Source organism: Rhinopithecus bieti, unplaced genomic scaffold, assembly GCF_001698545.2.
Source record: "Rhinopithecus bieti isolate Rb0 unplaced genomic scaffold, ASM169854v2 scaffold_2574, whole genome shotgun sequence".
Taxonomy (NCBI): Eukaryota; Metazoa; Chordata; class Mammalia; order Primates; family Cercopithecidae; genus Rhinopithecus; species Rhinopithecus bieti.
The window spans coordinates 1,497,596-1,522,206 of NW_016804493.1; the positions used below are offsets into that span (position 1 = coordinate 1,497,596).

General features: G+C 42.9%; 1 protein-coding gene across 2 annotated transcripts in view; it reads right to left on the minus strand.

Annotated features, from left to right (window-relative positions):
- The window catches only part of WWOX (WW domain containing oxidoreductase), a 486,572-nt gene that overhangs the window by 185,154 nt on the left and 276,807 nt on the right, over positions 1-24,611 (minus strand). For both annotated transcript variants that reach the window (XM_017868656.1, XM_017868654.1), the window contains exon 6: positions 6,461-6,549. In XM_017868656.1, coding sequence (XP_017724145.1) covers positions 6,461-6,549 — 89 coding nt within the window. The remainder of the gene's footprint in view (positions 1-6,460; positions 6,550-24,611) is intronic.

Genomic DNA, 24,611 nt, shown 5'->3' on the forward strand with positions numbered 1-24,611 from the left:
TGCCAGGTAGTGGGAAGTCTGGCTCCTCTCCAGGGATGCAGTTTAAACAAAAATATCCCTTCCAAGCCAGTTTGGGTGGAACTTACCACAGGCTTTGGTTTGGAACTTTCCAGTAATGCCCAAAATAATTTGACCCGAGACATACTGGCCAATGACCGCCGCTAACTCTGAGGAGAACTATCTGGAAGCAGGCTGAGGCTTCCTGGGCTGACCACCCAGAAAACTGAGTGGAGAAGAACAGAATCAATGAATGAAAAAAGGAGTGGGTAAACAGAGAGTGGGCAGAGGAGTGAGGAGGTCAGGACGTGCCGGGCCTGAAGAGGACTGGCTTTGGTGATCGGGCCTGTGTGTCCTCTTGGACGATTACACCACTGCCTCTTAAGTATTCTTACGAAAACATTAAACAGCAAGTTGATTGAGTCTCTTGAGTTATCTACCCTTTCGCAGGAAACTCAGGAGACAGAAGAGTATGTTAAAAGATACCACAGAGATGCAATCATCGAAGTACAGCTTGCAGAAATCTCTAGAGCACAGGTTTCCAAATTTTTGGGCACCAGAGACTGTTTTTCTGGAAGACAATTTTTCCACAGACTCACAGGAATGGGGTGGTTTTGGGACAATTCAAGCACATGACATTTATTGCGCACTTTATTTCTATTACTATTATGTGGTAATATACACCGAACTAGTTATCTAACTCACCATCATGTACAATCAGTGGGAGCCCTGAGCTTGTTTTCCTGGAACTAGATGATCCCACCTTGAAGGTGATGGGAGACAGTGACAGATCATCAGGCATTAGATTCTCATAAGGAGCACACAACCCAGATCCCGCGCATGTGCAGCTCACAATACGCTTCGTGCTCCTATGAGACTAATGCTGTTGCTGACCTGAGAGGAGGCGGAGCTGAGGCAGTAATAAGACTGACAGGGAGTGGCTCTAAGCACAGATGCAGCTTCATTTGCTCGCCCACCACTTACTCCCTGCCATGCCACCCAGTTTCTAACAGGCCACGGTTCCGCTATTGGTTTGTGGCCTAGAGGTCGGGGACCCCTGCTCTAAAGAACACCCTGGTCCCTTAAATATGTTGCATTGAAAGAAATATTTTTAAGGGAAAAAAAAAAAGAAGAGAAAACCTAAAGATTAAAAATGCATCGACCTTATTTGAACCCTGATTCAAACAAACTAAACTAAGAGAAAGATGGAGGTAGGAAAAGAGGAAGGACAATAGAAATCTTTGTTTTACATTTTTTTTTTGAGGCGGAGTCTCGCTCTGTCGCCCGGACTGGAGTGCAGTGGCCAGATCTCAGCTCACTGCAAGCTCCGCCTCCTGGGTTTACGCCATTCTCCTGCCTCAGCCTCCCGAGTAGCTGGGACTACAGGCGCCCGCCACCTCGCCCGGCTAGTTTTGTATTTTAGTAGAGACGGGGTTTCACCGTGTTAGCCAGGATGGTCTCGATCTCCTGACCTCGTGATCCGCCCGTCTCGGCCTCCCAAAGTGCTGGGATTACAGGCTTGAGCCGCCGCGCCTGGCCCTTTACATTGTTTTTTAGCCACTAAATTTTGGAGCCATTTGAGACAGAGTCTCACTCTGTCCCCCAGGCTGAAGGACAGTGGCACGATCTCGGTTCACTGCAACCTCTGCCCACCCCAGAGTTCAAGCAATCCCCGTGCCTCAGTAGCTGGGACTTCAGGTATGCATCACCACGCCTGGCTAATTTTTGTATTTTTAGTACAGGTGGGGTTTCGCCATGTTGGCCAGGCCGGTCTCGAACTCCTGGCCTCAAGCGATCCACCCACCGCAGCCTCCCCAAGTGCTGGGATTACAGGTGTGAGCCACTGTGCCCAGCTGGAGTAATTTCTTACACAGCAATACATAACCAATACAGAAACCCACACTGAAAATTCTATGACTGAAGTGTGAGAAGTACCAAAATGTCATTTTACATTCAGACAGATTTGGGTTCAAATTCTAGGTCTTCTACTTGCTCAAGTTGAGAAAGTGTCTTGGGCTTTCTGCACTGCAACCCTGTAATTTGTAAAGTAGGGATAATCACGGTTAAGAGTCCAGAATTCTTATAACAAATTAAAGACAGAATACATGTATATAAGAGCTTAGTACATTGCATTGCACAAAACAAACTACAAGCTGGCTAGCAGCTATTGTTTACATAATCATGGTTAAGAGGGCTCCCTCTACAATAGCCTCCTTTGCACCCTCTCCTCCCAGCACCCACAATAAAAAGAAGATATCTAGGAAGAGGCTGATCCCCATCTCCTGCAGAAGGCAGATGGAGGGTGGTTCCGTAGTACAATGAGCCACTTTTCTCACCCATGTTTGTATGAAGCATCTGTTTCTACCTCTTTTGCTCAAAGACTTCAATATGCTGCCTATCCCAGTGTGGAGAAACACTTGAGCTGGAGCATGGACCAAGGAAATACACACAGGAACTCAGAGCCTGAAAATACTCTGGTGTGATCGCATACAGGCTTTGAAACGGTATATTAAATAAGAGCACCCACTTGGAATTTAAATTTAAGGGTTTTTTTTTTTCCTCTCCACAATGCAATGGCACGAAAAGAGATTGGTTCTGAACTGGGAGCCTTTCTTTCATTTGTCATTATGTTTTACACACAAGGAAATTTTAATGTCTGAAGATGGGGGGTGATAAGAATAGAGTTACATGTGTTTCTTTGGCAGCCTAGTCACCAGCACTTAAATTCACTTCTGACAGTTCTCAGAATCCAAAGACCTGCAAGTACTAAACTGTCATCTGCCTATCCATGAGAGATTTCACTTTGGCAGCATTTCAAAAGGAAAATCTCTCACTTTTTTTATGCATATTTTCACCACCACTGTATTTCTCCAAGCCGTGTAAAATCCTGTACTCTCGTGGGACAGATACAAAGAGGTTTGTGCTACAGCAGGCTCTAAATGGAAAATCACCCTTGTTTCTCAACCTAGAAGTATTTTCTAAAAACTGAAAGTCCTGTGCTAAAATCTGGGATTACGGCAAAAACGGGTGAGAGTTCCCTCCAAGATTTTGAGGTAGCTGATTACAAAAGGCACTTCAACTTGATGATTTCCCAACTACTTAATGGTTAAAAACTAATGGTCCAGTTAAGACGTGGAAGATGATCCTATTATGTAACAGTTGGCTCACTTCAGCAAAGCTGCTCACTTCCAACACATTCTGACAGAGGAACTGGAGAAAGTCATTCAGTGGCAGTGAATGTGAGATCTCGCATGCTATCAGGGAAAGAACAAGAGGCAGACTGGAGTGAAATGCCATGCCTGTCACCTAACCTGCAAAGTGACCCTGCAAAAGACCCTCACACTCTTTGGGTCTATTTCTATCACATTTAAAATGAAAGACAGGGCCGGGCACAGTGGCTCATGCCTCTAATTCCAGCAGTTTGGGAGGCTGAGGCAGATGGATCACTTGACGTCAGGAGTTGACTAGCCAGGCCAACATGGTGAAACCTCATCTCTACAGAAAATACAAAAATTAGCTGTTTGTGATGGCATGCACCTGTAATCCCAGCTACTCTGGAGGATGAGGCATGAGAATCGCTTGAACCCGGGGGCCAGAGGTTCCAGTGATCAGAGATTGCACCAGCGCACCTCAGCCTGGGCAACAGAGCGAGACACTGTCTCAAAATATAAATAAAAAACAATACAATAAAATGAAAGACAGTACAATATGGTGGTCAAGTTGGAGCCCTGGAGAGGCTAAATCAGCCCCTCTAACTACATCCCACATGCCTTGGATAAATTATATATTCTCTCTAGTCTCACTTTCCTTATTTATATAGTAAGAGATATTAACAGCATCTACTCCCAAGGATTGCTTTGAGAACTGAATCACAACATACATGCAAAGTATTTTCCATGTATGGCTCATCATAAGCCCTCAGCAAATGAGCTGCTACCTCTGCTGTCCTTGTCATCATCATTCCCTCCCAAACCAACACAGACAGATGAGTTTGAGTCAGTCGTCCATCATAGCTGACAACTGAGGTGATAGCTTATGTAGGGTTACTGTGGCTTCCAGGGCCACCACTCTCTTCCCAGAGCCCAGAAGAATGCCTGGGGCTTTAAAGGTGCTCCTGAAATGTGTGTGAAGTGAAGGAGCAGGTGGATAAATGAATGATGAAGCAATCAGTGAATAAATGTCTTGAATGCTAGTATTACAGCCTGTTGAGGTGCCTCTTGATAGTTCTGGCAAGGGGTGGCAGCTGCTAACAGCCAAGCACTGCAAAGGACACAAACAGGAAGGCTCTCTCAGATCTGGCTGGCTGGGGGACATCATTTCACTGTTACTACAAGACACCTTGGGGTCTGCACTTAGGGGATGTTGCAACTCGCACTAAGACTCTGACCCTAATGTAGACCTCAAGGACTTGGGATAGTTCCTAACTCCACCAAGAGCCTTAGAGAGCCATTTTTTTTTTTTTTTTTTTTTTGAAATAGAATTTTGCTCTTGTCACCCAGGCTAGAGCGCAATGGTTCAGTCTTGGCTCACTGCAACCTCCACCTCCCGGGTTCAAGCAATTCTCCTGCCTCAGCCTCCCGAGTAGCTGGCATTATAAGCATGTGCCTCCACGCCCAGCTAATTTTGTATTTTTAGTAGAGATGGGGTTTCACCATGTTGCCGAGGCTGGTCTCGAACTCCTGACCTCAGGTGATCCACTCACCTCGGCCTCTCAAAATGCTAGGATTACAGGCATAAGTCACCATACCAGGCTGAGTACTAACTTTTTTTTTTTTTTGAGAGAGAGTCTCACTCTGTCACCAGGCTGGAGTGCAGTGGTGCCATGTCGGCTCACTGCAACCTCTGACTCCCAGGTTCAAGCGATTCTCCTGCCTTAGCCTCCCAAGTCGCTAGGACTAGAGGTGTGCACCACTACACCCAGCTAACTTTTTTTATCTTTAGTACAGAAGGGGTTTCACCATGTTGGCCAGGATGGTCTTGATCTCTGGACCTCGTGGTCCTCCCGCCTTGGTCTCGTAAAGTGCTGGGATAACAGGCATGAGACACTGGACCCAGCTGAGAGCAAACTTTTTAAGTCCAATAAAGTAGAGTGGCTGTGCATGGTGGCTCATGTCTGTAATCCCAGCACTTTAGGAGGTTGAGGCGGGTGGATCACCTGAGGTCTGGAGTTCAAGACCAGTCTGACCAATATAGTGAAACCCTATCTCTACTAAAAATACAAAAATTAGCAGGCCATGGTGGCAGGCACCTGTAGTCCCAGCCACTCAGGACGCTGGGACAGGAAAATCGCTTGAGCCCGGAGCGAGATGTTGCAGTGAGGCGAGATCGTGTGCAACCTGGGTGACAGAGTGATGCAAAGAGAACTGGATACTAGACAAAAGCGTGGGGTCAGCTCCCCACAGGGCCATTTGAATATCTGGTTTAAGATCCCTTCCCTCACATCCTTCACCTGCTTGGAACACTGCAGAACTAATGTTCCCAACAGAGCCTACCAAACCCAAAGCCAGCTTGTCATTTATGAGAGCTCTCCACATTCAGTGGTTCTGGTGCCTCTTGTGTAATTATCTTATCCTTGGCACCACCTGTGCTATTATTAACTCAATCCTCATGTTTGAATCAAGTCACTGAAAAACAACAAATGAAGATATTTATTAATGCAATTCAAACCTCTATGTTAAATGAGAAACCACGATTGCCTGCCCTAAATATGAGTAAAAATAAACACTTGGAAACAAAGTATTGTAATTATTGTAGCTTGCCATGATCGCTTTCCTTAAGCTCAGGGTTTCAGGGTTTGAGGCCTCCTGTTTGTCTCTCTGTCTCCCCATCCGTTTCCGCTTCTCTCCCTTTCCTACAACCTTCTCTGTTAGAAAGGGATGCTAGCATATGATAGCATCAAAATATGCTAGGCCCTAACTAAGGCTTTCTCCAACTGGAATTTTGAAAGACTGAAAACAATGAAAAAAAAAAAAAAGAATGTGAGTCCACGTTTTTTGGAATCACGTCCATGTACCACATCAAATCATAGAAGGTTTTAGAAACTGGAGATCTTTTGGGAGCTTGGATTGTAAACATCCCTGCCATACTAGATAACTGAGTTTACTTGTTCCTGAATAGAATTAAAATATACTCCTACTCGATTCTGAAATGCACTGCAAAAATCTTATAATCAGGATGCGTCTTACAATTGCCAAGCTTTTCTTAGCCACTTTTACTACTGCTTTAATAGCGTCTTCTCCTTTTGTATCTGGGAAGCCGTTATTAGACTGATGACACATCTCATAATGAGGGTGACTGTGAGTCAAGAAAATATGGTTCACCTTAACAGGGCCAATATAAATGAGCCTCCGGTTTGGACGCCAAGACAACACAACAGCCTTGCGTTCTCCCAATTGTGTTCATCTGATAAAGACATTACAATAGCAAGAAATTATGATCTATAACCCTCCACTGGAACACTCACACATTCTTGGCCTTGAATGCTTCAGCAAAATGCTGCACGCTACGGAGCAGAGTGAGGTCCAGGGCCATTGCTTCTACCTTGGCTTTATGCTGGAATGAGAGAAAATAAGAAGAAATGATAAATAACAGCAAGTTTAGTTCATGGTATCAAGTTACAGTAAATGTGTTATGGAACATGTCGGAATTCCCCTGTTTAATATAAGACGCCCAGAGAGAATATAAATCATAGGAATGAATGGAAGAACAGGGCTTTTACTGCCAAGTTCGGGGAGGATATGAGGCTGGGATTCTGCTAAACCTGCAGGCTGTGGGGACGGAGTGGGGGAGCATGGGTTGTGCTGTGTTTCAGCCGCACAAAAGAGGCTGCAGAGGGGCTTTGGGCTAAGGTTATCTCCTCTCAATCTGCATCCTAAAAAGCTGTAAGGAGGGGAACACACGACAAGGCCTGGATCATCGAAAGATGCAGTAGACAGTATCTTAATTTCAAAAGCTGCCATCAGGTTGTGAAATACCTCCACTAAACCTGCATCAAAAGCAAAGATAACTCCTTTATATAAAGTACAAAAGCAGAAAGACTCGTTTTGATACCAGTAGACTCTGACAGGCAGAGATCCCAAAGAGAAACCTGACTTAGTAAACCCAGAAAACTCTATCAATAGGTGGAGTACATGCTGGTGATAGGAATAATAACGGTAATAATGGCTACTGTGTATTCAGGGACTGCCGGGGGCTGGGCATTTGCAGACCATCTCATTTAAGGCTCCTAACAACTCAAAGACAACGTTCTCTCCATTTGACAAGGCAGCATCTTACAAGAGATCACAGAGACAAGAAGTTGAGTACAAGAACTGACCCCCAGTCAGTCTGATGCAGAAGCCCAAGTTCTCTCCTGGCAAGAAAGCAGGAGAACTGGAGAGTTCAGGATTTGAAGCAATGCAGTTCCGTTGGCCATGTTCTTCACGGCATCATTCTGCAAGGACAGATCTCCGGGTTGCCCCTCCCACTGGCCTTGTGTGTATGGGCCACTCCAAACTTTTCAATCTGGGTGCGCTTCGGAGTGCGAGATTTAATACTATCACTTCTTAGACCTAGCTCCTTGAAAGGACAAAAAGCCACCTGCCTATTCAAATAAAAAGAATCCTGTAAAACAAATTGTTGACTTGGGATTTCTAGTCTAGACTGTGATGTTTAACTAGGATTAAGGAGGATAACATGATACCTATAAGGCTATGAAGGGGGATGCAAATGGCACTGCTGAGAACATCCTCTACCCTAAGTGTCCTGTTCAGGGATGGACAGGAGCTAGGATGAGATATTCAGTGTATTTGCAGCCGGTTTATCTTGGCCGCGAAGTCCTGGGCTCTAACCCAAGTCCTAAGCTTTGAGCTGTGAACATCAGGCAGTGACGGCTAGAAAACACACTTACTCTGGACCATTTCACAGTGCTGAGTCTCCGTTTCCTTATCTGTAAAAGATGAATATTACTATCCTTACAAACCTATGAGTAGATCACATGTTCATAAGCACCTAACATCCTGTCTGGAAGAGAAGCTGTCCAACTAATTGAACTAGCAGAGAAGATGTCTCTTGTGACGAAGTCTTGCCCTGATGCCACTCGGCAAGAAATGGCAGTCTTTGCGCGCTTTAGTCCAGCACAGTGGATAGATGGATGGCAATGATGTCCAAAGATCCTCCCCGAAGGCCACATCAGACCAGATTACTGAGGTAGGGATCCTGAAGAATCCAAGTCATGCCTGCTAACAAAGCCCTGCTGTTTTTGTCTTGTTTTCTTTTTTTTTTTTTTTTTTTTTTTGAGATGGACTCTCACTCTGTTGCCCAGGCTGGAGTGTAGTGGCGTGATCCTGGCTCACTGCCACCTCCACCTCCTGGGTTCAAGTGATTCTCCTGCCTCAGCCTCTCGAGTAGCTGGGACTACAGGTGCACGCCACCACATGCAGCTAATTTTTATATTTTTAGTAGAGACGCAGTTTCACCATGTTGACCAGGAAGGTCTCAATCTCTCGACCTCCTGATGCACCCACCCCGGCCTCCCAAAATGCTGGGATGACAGGTGTGAGCCACCGCACCTGGCACAAAGCCCAGTTTTAAGGAAAGGTGGTAGAAAGTGATTAAATTATGTCCCCAAACCCCAACAGCACATCAGTGGCAGAAGAAAACTGGCCAACACAGATGTAAATTCCTGGTCTTGGGGAACAGTGGCAGACGCCCAAATGTGTAGATTTTGGAAGGAGGAGGAGAAACATGAACCTCATCTAGGAAAAGGGGAAAATGCCAACACAGGGGTTGCTGGTTTGCTAAATTCAGGGAATAATAGAGCTGGAGGGTCTGCTGTAAGGTGAGGACACATCCCTCCTTCTATAAAGAGGCAAACTGCCACCAAGAAGAGTGAAAGCCCTTGAGTGAAGGCACACCCTGTCGAAGATGTGGAGCCCCAAATGACGAGCTGAACCCCACCAAGCTGTCTGAGTAACTCATATTTACCTGACGATTAAAAATCTTTCAGAAGTGTAAAATGTGGCAATACCCCCCACTGAGATGCTCATGCCTCATAAACACAACTACTTGACATTCAGAGTCAGCAAACAAAGTAACCTTTCATCCTCATCCTCAGTCCTCTGGTCCCCGCCTCCTTTTACTTGGAGCATGACACTCACTGCCACGTGCAGAATCTTACAGAAATGTGAATGTATCACAAGAGGAAAGGCAGCCATTCATTATGTTGTGGAGGGGGTGGTAAAGAAATTGTTCTGCTCAGCCAAGCCCCCAGGGAAAACCCCAAGGGATATGCAGGCTACATATTATAAAATGCATGTCTGTATTTCCCCATAAAACAGGAAGAACATTCCCAGATGGTGACCCCACAGCAGTATTTCAACAAAAATGATAGCACAGCCAACCAGCCCATACAGTCTTCTCTATAAGTAACTTACAACTGCTAAGTTTCCTTTTTGTTCTCCCGCTTCCCTTCAAAATAAAGCACAGAGCTGCCACTACCAATAAGAAGAAAATCATAACATATGCCTCTAAGGGAAAAAGGGGTCACAAGCCATCAAGTCGTTCAACAGACTAATCCACAAGCTGTGGGTTACTAGGCTCCTGGGGATAGTGACTCAAGTCCACGCACTGTTATTCAGGTAATTCTCTTACCCTAGGTATCAGGTTTCCCCTTTCTGCTACCAATCGTGAGAAATGGAGAGAAAGTGGAGGCAATACAGTAAGTTCAAGGGATGGAAAATGCAGCTTTTAAATTAGGGTGTGTGTATGTGTTTATGGGTGTGTTGGGGTTTTGTACTTCCGATTGTCTAACAAACTAAGTAGCTTTATCAAAATCTTTATAGTGGGACATGCTCTAAATAAGAAGGTAGTGGCTGACATTACAAACGGAACCCATTTCTGAGGGGTGAACTGCTGTTAGGCGAGGACAAGAGACTCGATCTGCCAAGGTGAGATTTCCCGCCAGGTCTGGCAGTGAATCTGCAACTGACCACAATTCACTTGCTTGGTTTAACTCATGATCTTTTTGTTGTTAACTTTTATTTGAAACTAATTACAAATTCACAAAACATGACCAAACTGGTACAGAGAACACCCTTTCACCCATCATCCAGCTTCCCCCATATATACATCTTACATACACACAATGCATTGGCAAAACCTGAAAATCAACATCAGCACAACGTAATTTACTAGACCACAGTCATTACTGGGATGTCACCTGATGTGGTTTGGCTCCGTGTCCCTACCCAAATCTCACGTTAAATTGTAATCCCCAATATTGGAGGTGGGCCTGGTGGGAGGTGACTGGATCATGGGGCTGGTTAAAAACAGTTTAGTGTCATCCCTCCCACCCTCCTTCCTGTGCTGTCTTGTCATCAAGTTTGCCTAAGACCTGCTTGTTTAAAAGAGTGGATCACCTTCCCCTACTTGTTCTCCCACTCCCGCTAAGATGTGCCTACTTCCTCTTTGCCTTCTGTCATGATTGGAAGTTTCCTGAGGCCTAACCAGAAGCAGAACATGAACACAGAACAATGAGCCAATTAAACCTGTTTTCTTTATAAATTACACAGTCTTAGGTATGTTTACGTAGCAGTGTGAGAACGAACTAATACAAGTTGAGATGCATTTATTTTGTTTGCTGTACCTTTGTGCATAATTCTAAGACGTTTTATCACATGTATGGATTCATATAACCATCACCACATTCAAGACACAGAACTGTTTCATCACCACCAAGCAAACCATGACTTTCATTAACAAGTGTTAGAATTCGCACTTACCATCTAGAACATCAAAAGTTCAGGCTTTGTTCAGTCAGAGCCTGCTGTATTCACTGACAATATAAACCCTTTAGTACATCAGAGTGGCCACTAAGATATGGCCTTAGCATGGCTCACAAGATCCTCTGCATCAATCAGGATGTGCTTCAGTAAGGAACAACCCCCAAATCTCCATTACTTAGAACAATTGGGAATTATGACTTGCTCACACTTCACACTCATTGTAGGTTAGTGGGTCCAGCTCACTGTGGCCAGCCCCCAGGCGGACGGAGCCTCTGTTGTCTGTAACATCAACAGCCTTCATGGCATGTGGAAGGCAATGTGGTGAACTGCACGTGGCATCTCAAAGCCTTCCACTTAATAGTGACGGATGCTGCTTCTGCTCACATTTCCCTGACAAAGTCACATGGCTGGGCCTAGCTTCTAGAAGGTACAACATGCTATGTGTCCAGAAAGAGGAGAAATAAAAATACACAGTGAGGAACAGCAACAACTAACTCAGTCCATGACTTGGTCCCTGTCTACCTCTCTGGGCTTGTTTCAGGCCAACTCCTACTTCACACTCACATCCACTATAAAAAAACAGTCACAAAGACACATGAATGTAGGCCATATAAAAAAGCATCTAAAACATAACTGGCTGGGCATAGCCATGTGCACCTGCTACTCAGGAGGCTGGGGCAAGAGGATCACTTGAAGCTGGGAGATCGAGGCTGCCGTGAGACGTGATCACACCACTGCACTCCAGCCTGGGCAACAGAGCAAGACTGTCAGAGTGAAAAAGGAGAAGAAAGAAAATCCCACCACCGTAAAATAAACTGATAGCTTTCCATATATCCCTCCTTCCTTCCTACCTATATGTCTATCCACCTATCTTCCCACCTACCTATCCATTCATCCATCCCTCTAATCATCCATCCTCCCACGTTTGTTTAACCAGAAGAGATTCATTCTGAGATCACTGAATCTTGAAATGCTGTAAAATGGCTCTCAAACTTTTCCTTCCCCAAATGCTCATTCTTCCTTCTGATCACACCAGTACAAGCTTATCTCACGCAAAACAGAAATGTTAATGTATTTTAAATTATGTATACAGACTCTACAACCCATCATTTTAAAACAGAGCCACACAGGTGGTATCACACATGTGAAGCAACAGGCAACTTCTAGGTAGCTCAGAAGCCCACCTGCTCCCAACACCCAGGGCTCAGCCCGAAAGACATAATCAAATAACCCAGGTACATGTCTCCCATTTCTCTCGGATACAGGGACACTCATCAGTAGCACAGTTCACTGACACCTTAATACAGCAAGTCTTCTTCATCTATTCTTTATTAACTTCTAAAACCTGTCTTAGTGACTCAAGAGTCTGTAAGTGTGGAATCAAAGGGGTTTCTTGTTATTACGCAACAGTGATCTCTAGTATCATTTTATGACTATAAATTAGCCATGTGTGACTCTGATGTGATACTGCCTGAAACCAAAGAAACCATATGGGGAGTGTGTGGTATTTAAACAGAGAAATGGGGAGATATTGTCATTGGCAGCAAAGACACTAGAGCCAGGCTGCCCTGGAACCACAGCCCAGCATGGCCAAGGCACTGGCAACGTGACTTCAGGGAAGCTACTGGAAGGTTCTGGGCTTCAATTGCCTCAGTTATGAATAAGCATAATAGTATTGCCTTGTATGGTTAGAGTAAAGATTAGATACAGTGAATATAAGGTATGAGCCACACAATGGGCTCTCAATAGACGCTATTATCGTTATTTTGAAGGCCACTGCTAAAATGTGATGCCCATTGTGTTCCAGTAACAATACATATTAGTAACTGTGGGTCTCCCTTGTTTTTTTTCAGGGGGTGGTTTGGGGCTGGGCAAGTTACTGCTTCTTGTGTATTTAGTTTGCTCCTCTGTGAAGTGGGAGTAAGAACAGCACCTGCCTTAGGTTGGGAAGTGAGGCAATGTAACTCAACCACTTGGAGCAGAACATGATATCTGATCAGGAGATCCTAACTCTAGATCCTTGTATTGTGATTGTGTACTGTTATATCAACATGATCATCACAATGCATAAAGATGTGGTGGTGACTATCCATAAAGAGTGCAGTGCTTCACTCCTCACGGATAGGGCGGAATGGGTCATCATGGGCCGATGATAAAAGCGACCTTGGCTGGGCGCAGTGGCTCACACCTGTAATCTCAGCACTTTGGGAGGCCAAGGTGGGTGGATCACGAGGTCAGGAGATCCAGACCATCCTGGCTAATACGATGAAACCCCGTTTCTACTAAAAATACAAAAAAAATTAGCCAGGCGTGGTGGCGGGCACCTGTAGTCCCAGCTACATGGGAAGCTGAGGATGCAGAATGACCTGAACCTGGGAGGCGGAGCTTTCAGTGAGCTGAGATCGCGCCACTGCACTCCAGCCTGGGCGACAGAGCGAGACTCCGTCTCAAAAAAAAAAAAAGATTATCAAAAAGCGACCTCTAAACAATGACCATCTCAGTCCTTGCCCCACAGCAGTTCTATATCCCTACAGCAAGTTTGCAGGGTGCGGTCATTATCGTCCACCTATTTCACAGATGGAAAAGCTGAGATTCAAAAGCGTCATGCACAGCTGCATCAAGATAGGAACTGCAAAGTCATGATTCACCCCAATGCAATATTTCAATAACTATTCCATATTCCATTATGTCTACACAATGTACCTGTCCTCTCATCCCCCAACCCTCCTTGCTCCTTGGAAGCCCTCATGGCAGCTGAGACAAAGACCAGGGAAAACCATCAGATCTGTAACTGCCTCATGCCGTTGTGATCTTGGTAACCTGGTAGCCCAGGTACGCTTCTCTCATTTCCCTTGGATACAGGGCCAATCATTACCAGCACAGTTAGCAGACACCAAGTCCCAAATAAGGGAGACAACCTTCACAGGACTAAACTCATTTATCCATTAACATTGCCTCTAAAGGGAAACGCATTTTCCACAGATTCAATCTCCATTTTCTTTTTTTCTCTCCATCATTCCAACACTTCAAAGGTAATGTCTCATACCTACACTATGCTTACCAACAATGGGAGGAGAAAAAACATCTCAAGGCAATAGGCCTTTAGAACACAGGATAGGAATAACTCCAATGATCAAACCTAGTTTTCAAGACCACAAATTATTACTTTACAGTCATCGTCAATTGTAAATTGCCGAGGAATCAGCTGGGAGAGTATCAATGGGTTCGCGCTCCTATCCCATTTCTCGCCATAGTGAACCGAAGTAGTTGGTCTGTGGCCCAAGCTGTTGGGTTTTAGGGAGCATGCTTCAAAATACTCCCATCTCGTGCATGTGGGCCTTGCGTTCTCCACTTACCTCCAGTGAAAGAATCCCTGGCACACACGTTTGGCACATCTAGCAGCACAAAGCAGCAGTTCTTTGTGATGTTGTGTTGAAAGCATCATCACTATGTGGGTCAAATAAAGGAACACATCCGCACAGCGGCTGGAGAAGGAACATACCCAGGTGCACTAGATGGCTGTGCTGAGCCTGGCCTCCATTATACCCGGAGGAAATTCTTTTAGCTGGGGGACTCGTCATATGCAACTGCAGAGGCAAGAGTTGCTGTTTACAGGGAATTAGCTATTTTGTGATCTCACTTCAAGGTACCCATCGACGCTGATTGGATGGCTATGTATCTACCCCTCCCTTACAAATATGGAAAAACTTTTTTCCAGAATCTCATTTAAAAAGCTCTCATTTGCATGTATTTATTGATCATAAAAGCAACAAAAATAATCGCCTATGACAGGCTTGTTTTCATTTTATAGTAATAGCAAGTATCTTTTGAAGCATCTATAATTTTCCCTATTTTACAGATGACAAAACAGAGGCTGAGTGACGTTAAAGTGGCAAAGCTAGTAAGACACAGATATGCGTTTCCAACTCAGATGTGGCTGTTTCCAATGCTCGTGTCGTCACAAGACTGCCACACTGAGCGGTTCCCCTGTCGTCATATTCTTCAACACATAACACCAGGAAGCTCTGAAGAAATTAACATCATCTATATATTCTTATTTGTGTCTGTTTTATATCATATTTATTTTACCCACTTAGAATTTACAAGAGAAGTGTTACTGCTGAACAAGAAAATGTAAGCACGGCAATAATCTACACTCAGAGCTTATTGCTAATGGCATCCTGCAAATTCTAATCCAATGGGCCTTAACTGCATTATGCTGATGTCTCTCACCCTTCCGCTTTACATACTCTCGGTCCTGATTTTATGTTCTAAAACCTTAAATAGGAGCTGTCACATTTACAACAGCAAGAGACACTGGCGTTGAGCGTAGTATTGACATGACATTATTCACTGAACTACAAGAGAGATCTAACTCAACTGGTTTAATAATTCATCAATATCGTATGTAGGACTTCATAACACTAATTCCTCTAGTATTATTTAAGCGATGGTAATGGTTGCGATGGGTGACATCTTCACTGGAAAATGCATGGGGACACAGTTGACTAGTGATTCTTGTATGTCTTAGTCAAACCTGAATCAAGATCGTGTGCCAGTCTGATGTGGAGTTTGACCCATCTTTGCCAAGTCTAAAGATGAAAAGTGTGCTCTCACAAATGTTCCTCCTGATAGGATTCGCAGGAAAGGGGAGTTTGAGAGTCTCTTCCCTGGCTTGACACATTTTATCACTTTGCTTTTATCACTTTTCTTTTAATAAACAAACTCTTGGAGAGGATTCCACATTTTAAAATACGGAACTACACCAAAAATGATCCCCAGCAAAACCCTGGATTTCCTTGTCTCTCGCTCCTTTTTTTGGGGGGAAGGGGGAGGGGGGAAGTCTTGAAGAACAGAGGCTGAGTTTGCTATTCCTAACCTTCAAATCATCCAGCATCAACCTTCACTCCAGTGCCCTCCACCAGATTCCCTTCCTACCTCCCCCTGCCAAAATACACTAACATCCCTAAGAAGAAAATGATGACAACTCTTCCTTCATTATATACAGGCCAAAATTTTTGCCTTGTGTGGCTGGAACTCAATTTATAAAATAACCATGTCAATATCTATAGGTAATTGTGAGTCTATTCAAGGAGAAATTGCACCAGATAACAGCTTATTTAATTTGGTATAAGAGTTATGTGCCATGGAAAGCAAAACTATTAAAAATTCTTAGACAGTAACTGGCAATATTTTGCAATCTGAATAAAAAATGCTTATCTTGCCAGAAACTAACAAGAGAGTGGAAACATTCCAAAACCGTCCCATTTCCCTCTATGCAATATATTCACTTTGCAGTTTAAAAACAGTTTAAGGAAGGACAGTGAATGACACAGGAGGTTGGCAGTCAACATGATTGTGCATTTATGCCTTGCTATTGAAGAAAGAGCCTTTTTTCACAGTGAATTTTTCATTCTAATGTAAGTGATGATTTACGTTAACTATAGGTAAAGCGTGGTTACATTTTCCTGAAGGATTGCAGGCAAGTGAAGAGGAGTACAATAAGTTGAAGCATAAAAGCTTTCTCTGTCATAATATTTATTATAATGGCATATAAAATAGCTGAAATAAATAATAGATGACTAAAGGTAAATTCATATGATAAAGAATCCTTCAGCAGACACCATTACTTTTGACTGCTCCAGCTTTATACACAGTTGAAGACTCTTAATAAACATGCCCTGTATCTTATGTAAGTACTGCAAACATCAAAGACGTGCTTAGAAGGCAACGTACTGGACATCAGCTAATTTACTGTATAATTACATTCTCAACAGCAACAGTCTGTCTATTCTGAATATTTAATAGCTGTGTTCTTAATGAAACTTGTTAAGCATTGGAACTTCCCACTTCGGGGAAGTCAGTGATAAAAGAAAAATCAGTGCCCCACCTCCTCGATTCAGAAAGATGTGTAGCTCCGAACACAGAGATCCGGGACCTGGTGATTGCTGCAAGTCGCAAGTCAATAGTGGGTAAATTGAATGAAAAGACAGAAACAAGATTTGTCTGTTCTGTTCGAAAGGATTTTACATTCCACACGGCAGACTTGTGAAGTCTGAACGATTCTCAAACGGAGGGAGATGGTCTCGGTTCCAGCAGTTGGGAGGGCGAGAACTATACCCTGATAGCCGAGTCTGAGCAGAGTGTGAGCAGAGTCTGCTCTGGTTCTCAGCCAGGAGCCATTCTAACCGCTAGCAGACATCTGCTAATTTCTGGAGACATTTATGCTTGGTGCAACTTGGTGGAAAGTGAACTGGCATCTAGGGGGCAGAGGCCAGGGATGCTACTCAGTATATTACAATGCACAGGACAGCCGGCCTAACAAAGAATTCTCTGGCCTCAGTAGTCCCGAGGTTGCCTGCGTGTAGTTGGTCATAGGCACTTTGGTTAACCCAAGTGGTCATCAGCTATTGACATTTACTGTTAGTTGCAAAAATAAAACTGGTTCATCCTATTACAAACAATACAGAAGTGGATAACGTATAAAGTGAAAATGGTCCCCAAGTCCTACTGCGCCACGGTAAGGACAGGGACAGCCTGGTTCAGATCCTTCCAGAGTATATTTTCTACCCATGTAAAACCATCATGCAACTTTTCCTAAAAACATAGTATTGTAGTTCATGTGGTTGCTTCACAATCTAGTTTTCCTCAATAACACATAATTGAATCTACCTAAACAGAGCTCTACGCCCATACTTGGTCACCAGTATGTGTGGCTCAGTAAAGAACGTTCAATCATTCATGAAAAACCGTCCCCACATACTTCACTAGCTTTGTGAACATTTTACTTACATTCTCTAACCTGAGCTTCCTTATCAGTTAAAAACAGAAATTAAAGAACTTGCTCCTTGAAGTTACTGTGAGAATTGTTGGATAATATCTATGAGAAGCGGCCGGGTGTGGTGACTCACGCCCGTAATCCCAGCACTTTGGGATGCAGAGGCAAGTGGCTCACTTGAGGTCAGGAGTTCAAGACCAGCCTGGCCATCACAGTGAAACTCCATCTCTACAAAAATACAAAAATTAGCCAGGTATGGTGACACGTGCTGGTAGTCCCAGCTAATCAAAAGGCTGAGGCAGAAGACTCGCTTGAACCCATGAGGCGGCGCTTGCATTGAGTGAAGATTGCGCCACTGCACTCCAGCCTGGGCATCCACAGCAAGACTCCGCCTCAAAAAAAAAAAAATCCTATAAATGTTACTCATTGTTTCTGCTGTTATATTATTTTATGTTGTTGCCAGGTTTTTTTTATTTTTTATTGCCACTGAAAGCAATGCTGCAATACAAATACTTAGCAAAATATAATATTTTTCTTTAAGATTAATTCCTGGAAGTAGACTCACTAGGTCAAGAGATAACCACATTTTAAATTTTGATCGATTTTTACTGAGGGTCCTCCAAAAAGGTTATACCAATTTCTATTCCCAAGAAACCTACAGGAGACTATAAAAGAAAAGCAAAACAACCAATAATTCACACTGACATTCATCGTAAATTAAAATGTACAGCTTCATATCTGCATCTCTAATACCTGATGCATACGCAGGAGCACTGAGCACATTTTCAGGACAGGCTTTAATTTAGAAAATAAATGAATGACTGTTTAAAGTACCATCAAATACGGGGAAAAGCCGTAAGTAGAAATACAAGTAGGCTACTCATATTGGCAGCAACAATTTTCCGTAAGCCATTTGGAAACCCAGGCATTTCTCCTGGTGCTTCAGGCTGTCCAGCTGAATGCCGGCCTCTGGGAAGGTGGCCACACTGTGTGCGACAGATATGTGCTTGGTATGCAGAATATGCAGTAAACATGGAACAGTATCATCATGCTGGAGAAATGACCACGACAGTTATTTTTACTTTACAGATGAATCTAAAGAGAGAAATCTTTCAGAGGATCTCCAGGAACAAAGCAGGATGTTTAACAGATAAACTGGAAAATATTTTTAAATATGCTTCGGAAAAAAATAAGGTTTCCTGCTTAACATGGTATCTGCCTCGCAGTAGTTTATGGGTTCCCACCTTAATACCCATAAAGACAGAAAAAGTAGCCAGGCGCGATGGCTCACGCCTGTAATCCCAGCACTCTGGGAGGCCAAGGCAGGCAGATCACCTGAGGTCAAGAGTTCGAGACCAGGCTGGCCAACCTGGTGAAAACCTGTCTCTACTGAAAATGCAAAAAAAAAAAAAAAGGGCTGGGCACAGTGGCTCATGCCTGTAATCCCAGTACTTTGGGAGGCCAAGGCAGGCAAATCACGAGGTCAGGAGACCGAGACCATACTGGCTAACATTGTGAAACCCTGTCTCTACTAAAAATACAAAAAAAAATTAGCCAAGCTTGGTGGCGGGCGCCTGTAGTCTCAGCTACTTGGGAGGCTGAGGCAGGAGAATGGCATGAACCTAGAAGGCAGAACTTGCCATGAGCTGAGATTGCACCACTGCACTTAGCCTGGGTGACAGAACGAGACTCTGCGTTTAAAAAAAAAAAGAGAAAGAAAAAGTTGAGGACTCAAAACACCATAAACACAAACAGAGTCATCACTATCGCCAAATTTTGTGTGTCATTTGGAGCAGCTACAGGACCAAATAAATTATACTGAAAATGAATTGAAGAAGCAACTAAAACAACAGTAACAACAAGTGAAATTTGTTTTATGGGGGAAAGGATTGCACTGAGTCATTAAATCATGCATTGTCTGGCTTTGCTGATCAGAATGATAGACATTAAATAAGTTGATATCTAAGAAAAAATTTAGTAAGAGTAACAGGGAGAGAGGAAAACAGAGAAAGACAGAAAGGAAGAAAAGGAGGAAAGAATCATTAGCTTCCAAATGAGCAACAGGGAGAAAAAATTATGTATGGAGTAACTCAGATAAAAAGAAATTTAATCGATTCAAAAATATGCCTGGTGGCCAGGCACAACGGCTCACGCCTATAATCCCCACACTGTAGGAAGCCAAGGCGGGTGGATTGCTTGAGGTCAGGAGTTCGAGACCAGCCTGGCCAACATGGTGAAACTCCACCTCCACTAAAAATACAAAAATTGGCCGGGCCTGCTGGCACATGCTTTTAATGCCAGCTACTTGGGAGGCTGAGGTGGGAGGAACGCTTGAACTCAGCAGGCAGAGTTTGCAGTGAGCCGAGATCACGCCACTGCACTCCAGCCTGGATGACAGTGAAACTCCGTCTCAAAAAAACACACATATATGCCCAGAAAATTTAAAAATAAGAAAAACTTGGTAGTGAAGAAAACACAATGAAATATAGCAATTATTTCAAATTTCTCAGTAATGGTAAGAAACATGAACTTAAATTCACACATTAAAAGGCAGAAACCAACAGAGTAGAAATTAAAAAATAGTTCTATGCTGTATAAAAAAGATACACTGCAGATAGAGAGAACTAGCTATCCCTCAGAATAGTTATCCTCTTTCCACAGTATGGGAAAAGAGGCTGACTACACAGAAAGTCACGTTTCCTGACCTACACTGCATTGAGGTGAGATATTTCCATTTCCACTAATGGTCACTGAGCAGAAAAGAATGTAACTCCTGTGCTATTTCTCATATGAATTGGGTTCCCCATACTTCAACCTTCCATGAGATAAATGTTAAGCTATAATAAGTTCCTAGGGGACAATACAGCCACTCAATGAAATGAGCGTGGATATCTTACTCACCAAACAGACAAAGCCAACTGTCAATCCGAGACACCCATGTGGATCTGTCTTTACACTGAAAGACATTTGGTATAACTGTGCTCTGCCATAACTCAAAAGGTACATCTAGTACCTACTGTACTGAGTCTGAAGCTCCAGGGAAGAGCTAGAATATCAGTGTGTGCTGGTTGCTCCACGCTGCTTTTACCAACCTATTACAAGAAAGAGATGTGCTCCTGAAAAAAGCATTGTCCAGTTTGAAAGCAGAAATGAAAGGTAGGACATTATAGAGTTGAAAAAGTCAATTGATTCTGGAGTCCAAAAAGCATAAAATAAGCCTGCAAAAGTCTTTGAGAGACAATAGACCATTACAAATTCAAATAATTCAGCCCAGTAGCATATATCAGATTAATGATGCTACTTTTCAAACCAAGCTCATTATTCCAGATAGCCTCATGGTAGCTGCTACTGAGTTGAAAGAGAGGCATGATGATAACAAATTAGAAAAATAAAGCAACTTGAGATCCAAGTCTAGGAAAGACTGGTGTGGCTACTACTCGTGAATTAACTGGAAACAAAGACATCTGAATCCTGTAAGATTATTAAGAAATTAAATAAAGATTAATCTGACCTTAAAAGTCTGTAACTGCTAAAATCAAAAAACTGAGCCTCAACCATGCACCAGCAGGAAGTGGGCTGATAGCTGCTAATTCCCCTAAGGAAAGTAACTCTCCTCTAGATCCAGTTCAGATGGGACCATGCAGCATAATGGACAGAGTACTTCCCTCCAGAGAGCAGATTTAAGACCCGGGTAAAGAATGTTCTCTTACTACAAGGTTCTTTACCTCCCCAGCGTGATTCTATCATTGATTGTCAGGGAGCAGCATGTTTCTCATTCTTTTCTTTCAAAAATGGAGATTTTACTACTAATATTCTCTCTCTACTCCACCTTCTATTACATAGGGCAGCAAAGGGGTTCAAGCCATGAATAGGCTGCCTTCTTGAATGCCACAGGACCCTGTGTGGGAATAAGGAAGCAAAAGGTATTTGGTGTCCAGATGTGAGAACTGTAACGGAGACTACCAGCTGTTCACAGAATCCCTGTGCCTTAGTTTCCAGGGCACTCAACTAGATTCATTGCGCAGTCTCCTTCACAATTAGGCATAGCCGTGAGACTTGGAGTTGGCCAGTGGAATATAAATCTAAGGGAGGTACACCTCTTCAAGGCCTAGTCCATAAAACACTCACATGTCTACTTCCAGCCTCAATTGAGAGACCAACAGCCACTGTTACATAAGCTGGAAATAAATTACCATTGTGTTAAGCCATTAAAACAACAGAAAATATTTGTCCTAGAAGCTATCCTTGCCTACCTAACACACGTGATTAAAACAGAAAAATATAAAAAGGTTAAAGATAAAGAGGTGAAAGAAAATATCAGGAACATTTTGAAAGCAGAATAGCTAGTATAGCAAATAACATAAAATAAATTTTAGGCAAAATAAAATAAAAAACACTAAAGATAAAAATGGATAATGCATAAAGGGAAAATTATTAGGCAGGAATAGATAACAATCATGAACTTGCATGTGCCAAATAACACAGCCATAAGCAAAAAGATGAATTTATCTATCTTAGTGGAACAGATTAACCATTTGTAATAGAAATAAGTAAAAGTAGACAAAATGGAGTATTTAGATAAAATGTTCAACAAACCATTAAAAGAGTATAAACCAAGTAAAAGAGCTGTGGCACACTACACATAAAAATATGGATTCTTTTCATACATTCTTGAAGTTAACTATGAGCCCGATCACAAAGGCAATTTCAACATATTTCAAATTCTTGTCATCACAAAGATCACACCTTTTTATTGTGACGCAGTTAAACTAGAAATTGAAAATAAACGGTTTTCATCTTAAAATGAAAAAGTTCTATCCGTCTGTGGAGAGTCAGAGCTAGGAAGTGGGAACACAAGAAAATTGTAGTACAGTGATGTCACCTTCAACTAAAACTTGCGAAACAATGACATTGATGCTGAGGAACTGTGCATATCAACTTAACTCATACACTTAAGAAAAATTACCTAGTATATCAAAGATCATGTTACATACTCTAATAATGATTAGCTTGAATGCTAATTAAAGGATGAAGAACAGTGAAGAAAAAAGTGAGGATAGCAACAAGAGATAATAAAATAAAGGACAAACAAGTAAAAAAAAAAAAAAATCACAACAAAGTCTCAGAGCAACCTGATCTCTACACATTCTATGTCAGGAAACAAATTTTTTAGAAATGTTGGCCATCTTCCACTTTATGTGCATCTCCATGAAACAGAAATAGAAAACAAAAACAAACAAAAAAGAATAGGCTGAGAAAACTGGAAGGGGTTAAGAATGCATTGCCCAAAAAAAAAGAAAAAAAGTTTAAAGTTTAAAAGTTTATAGAGGAACGTCTATTCACATTAGCAGATGGTGAAAACCAGAATTTATCCCAAGGAAAATAGTTTTAAGGAAGGGAAACTTAGATGCCTCTCCCAGAATATGGAGAAAGACAGAAGATAGACACAGCAAGAAGATTAAAACATAAGTAAGACAGTAACCATAATTATATCCTAATAATTACAGGTATACTTTAAGAACAGGACAGAAGAACAGAAACATTTAAAATTACATAAAAAAATGAAAAAGAAAACATTGTAGATACCCCAGCATACCTCTCTCATATATTTCTCTTCTTTTTGATAAAGAGTATTTTGAATTTGATGTTTATCCAATGAATAATATTAACGATGGCCAATTCTTATATAGTACTTACTATGTACTGAGCTCTGTTCTAAGGACATTTACATATGAACTCACCCATTTAGCAACTCTCTGAGGTGGGTAGTAATATCATCCCATCTTGCTAAGGAGGGAACTAAAGCAGAGATTAGGTAACTTGCCCAGGATTTTAAGTTACTTTTGGAGCAAAGATATGCACCTAGATTGTCTGGCACCTAGAGCCATCCCCCCCCTCTTTTTTTTTTTTTTTGGATACAGAGTCTTGCTCTGTCTCCCATGCTAGAGTGCAGTGGTGTGATCTTGCTGGCTGCAACCTCCAGCTCCCAAGTTGAAGCAATTCTGATGCTTCAGCCTCCCAAGTAGCTGGGATTACAGACCTGCACCATGACGCCTGGCTATTTTTGTATTTTTAGTAAAGACGGGGTTTCATCATAGCAGCTGACAGTCGCACGCAGACACAGAGCGGTGGTGGGATGTCCCATCCTGTCAGTACACACGTGCAGCCTGCTGGTTTGGGCATCGGCACAGGGCCACATTCGAATCTGGCTCTGTAGTCACCTCTCCCATGGCCCAATGGGACAAATGAATCACGATGGGTAATTTTGCTAAAACCCAGCTAACTTACAGACTGCATGTGTTGCAAAGAGCATCCCAGGCAGTATTAGAGTGGGGAGGGGAAGGGAGAGGACCCCACCTTACAAATGTCCATTACAAGCCACTTCACGATGGCATGCATGTTAATGCAGCCTGGCCTCAGTGCAAGCTCTCCCTGACTCTTCAATATTTATAAAGAGCACCTTCCCTTTTCTCCTTGGCTGGAGGATCTAGATGTTCTCTATGGGACGTTTCTAGCGCTTGCAGCCTGATGGGCTGGCCCAGAGCTCTCACCATATTAAAAAGAGGACTTGCTACATTTAGTATATCAGGAAAACCAAAGGACAGCACTGACTTTATGAGGTCACACTCCTTGCTGGGATATCAGGTCTACCAAGCATCCCCCAGAAGGGGATATGGGGGAATTGTGGCTGAAGGCCATATGTTCTAGTTAAGCTATGAGTCACCTGTCATCACTCATATAGGACCTACAACCTTGTCCTCTGTATAAATTTAGAAAATCCATTCCACTCATGGAAACTGAAGGCTTTTGAGAAAGTACCTGCTGTTCACAGAAGGGGAGATTACAGACATGGCCTTATTTTACCCTACTGACCCCTTACAAAATTGACATAATTACTTCTAGTTTATAAACAAAACAAAGACTGAAAAAGCATGCGAAATCTGCTCAAAAATAATAATCAGAAGCTGGCAGAAGCCAGACGCAGCGGCTCACACCTGTAATCTCAGCACTTTGGGAGGCCAAGGCAGGCAGATCACCTAAGGTCACGAGTTTGACACCAGCCTGACCAACAT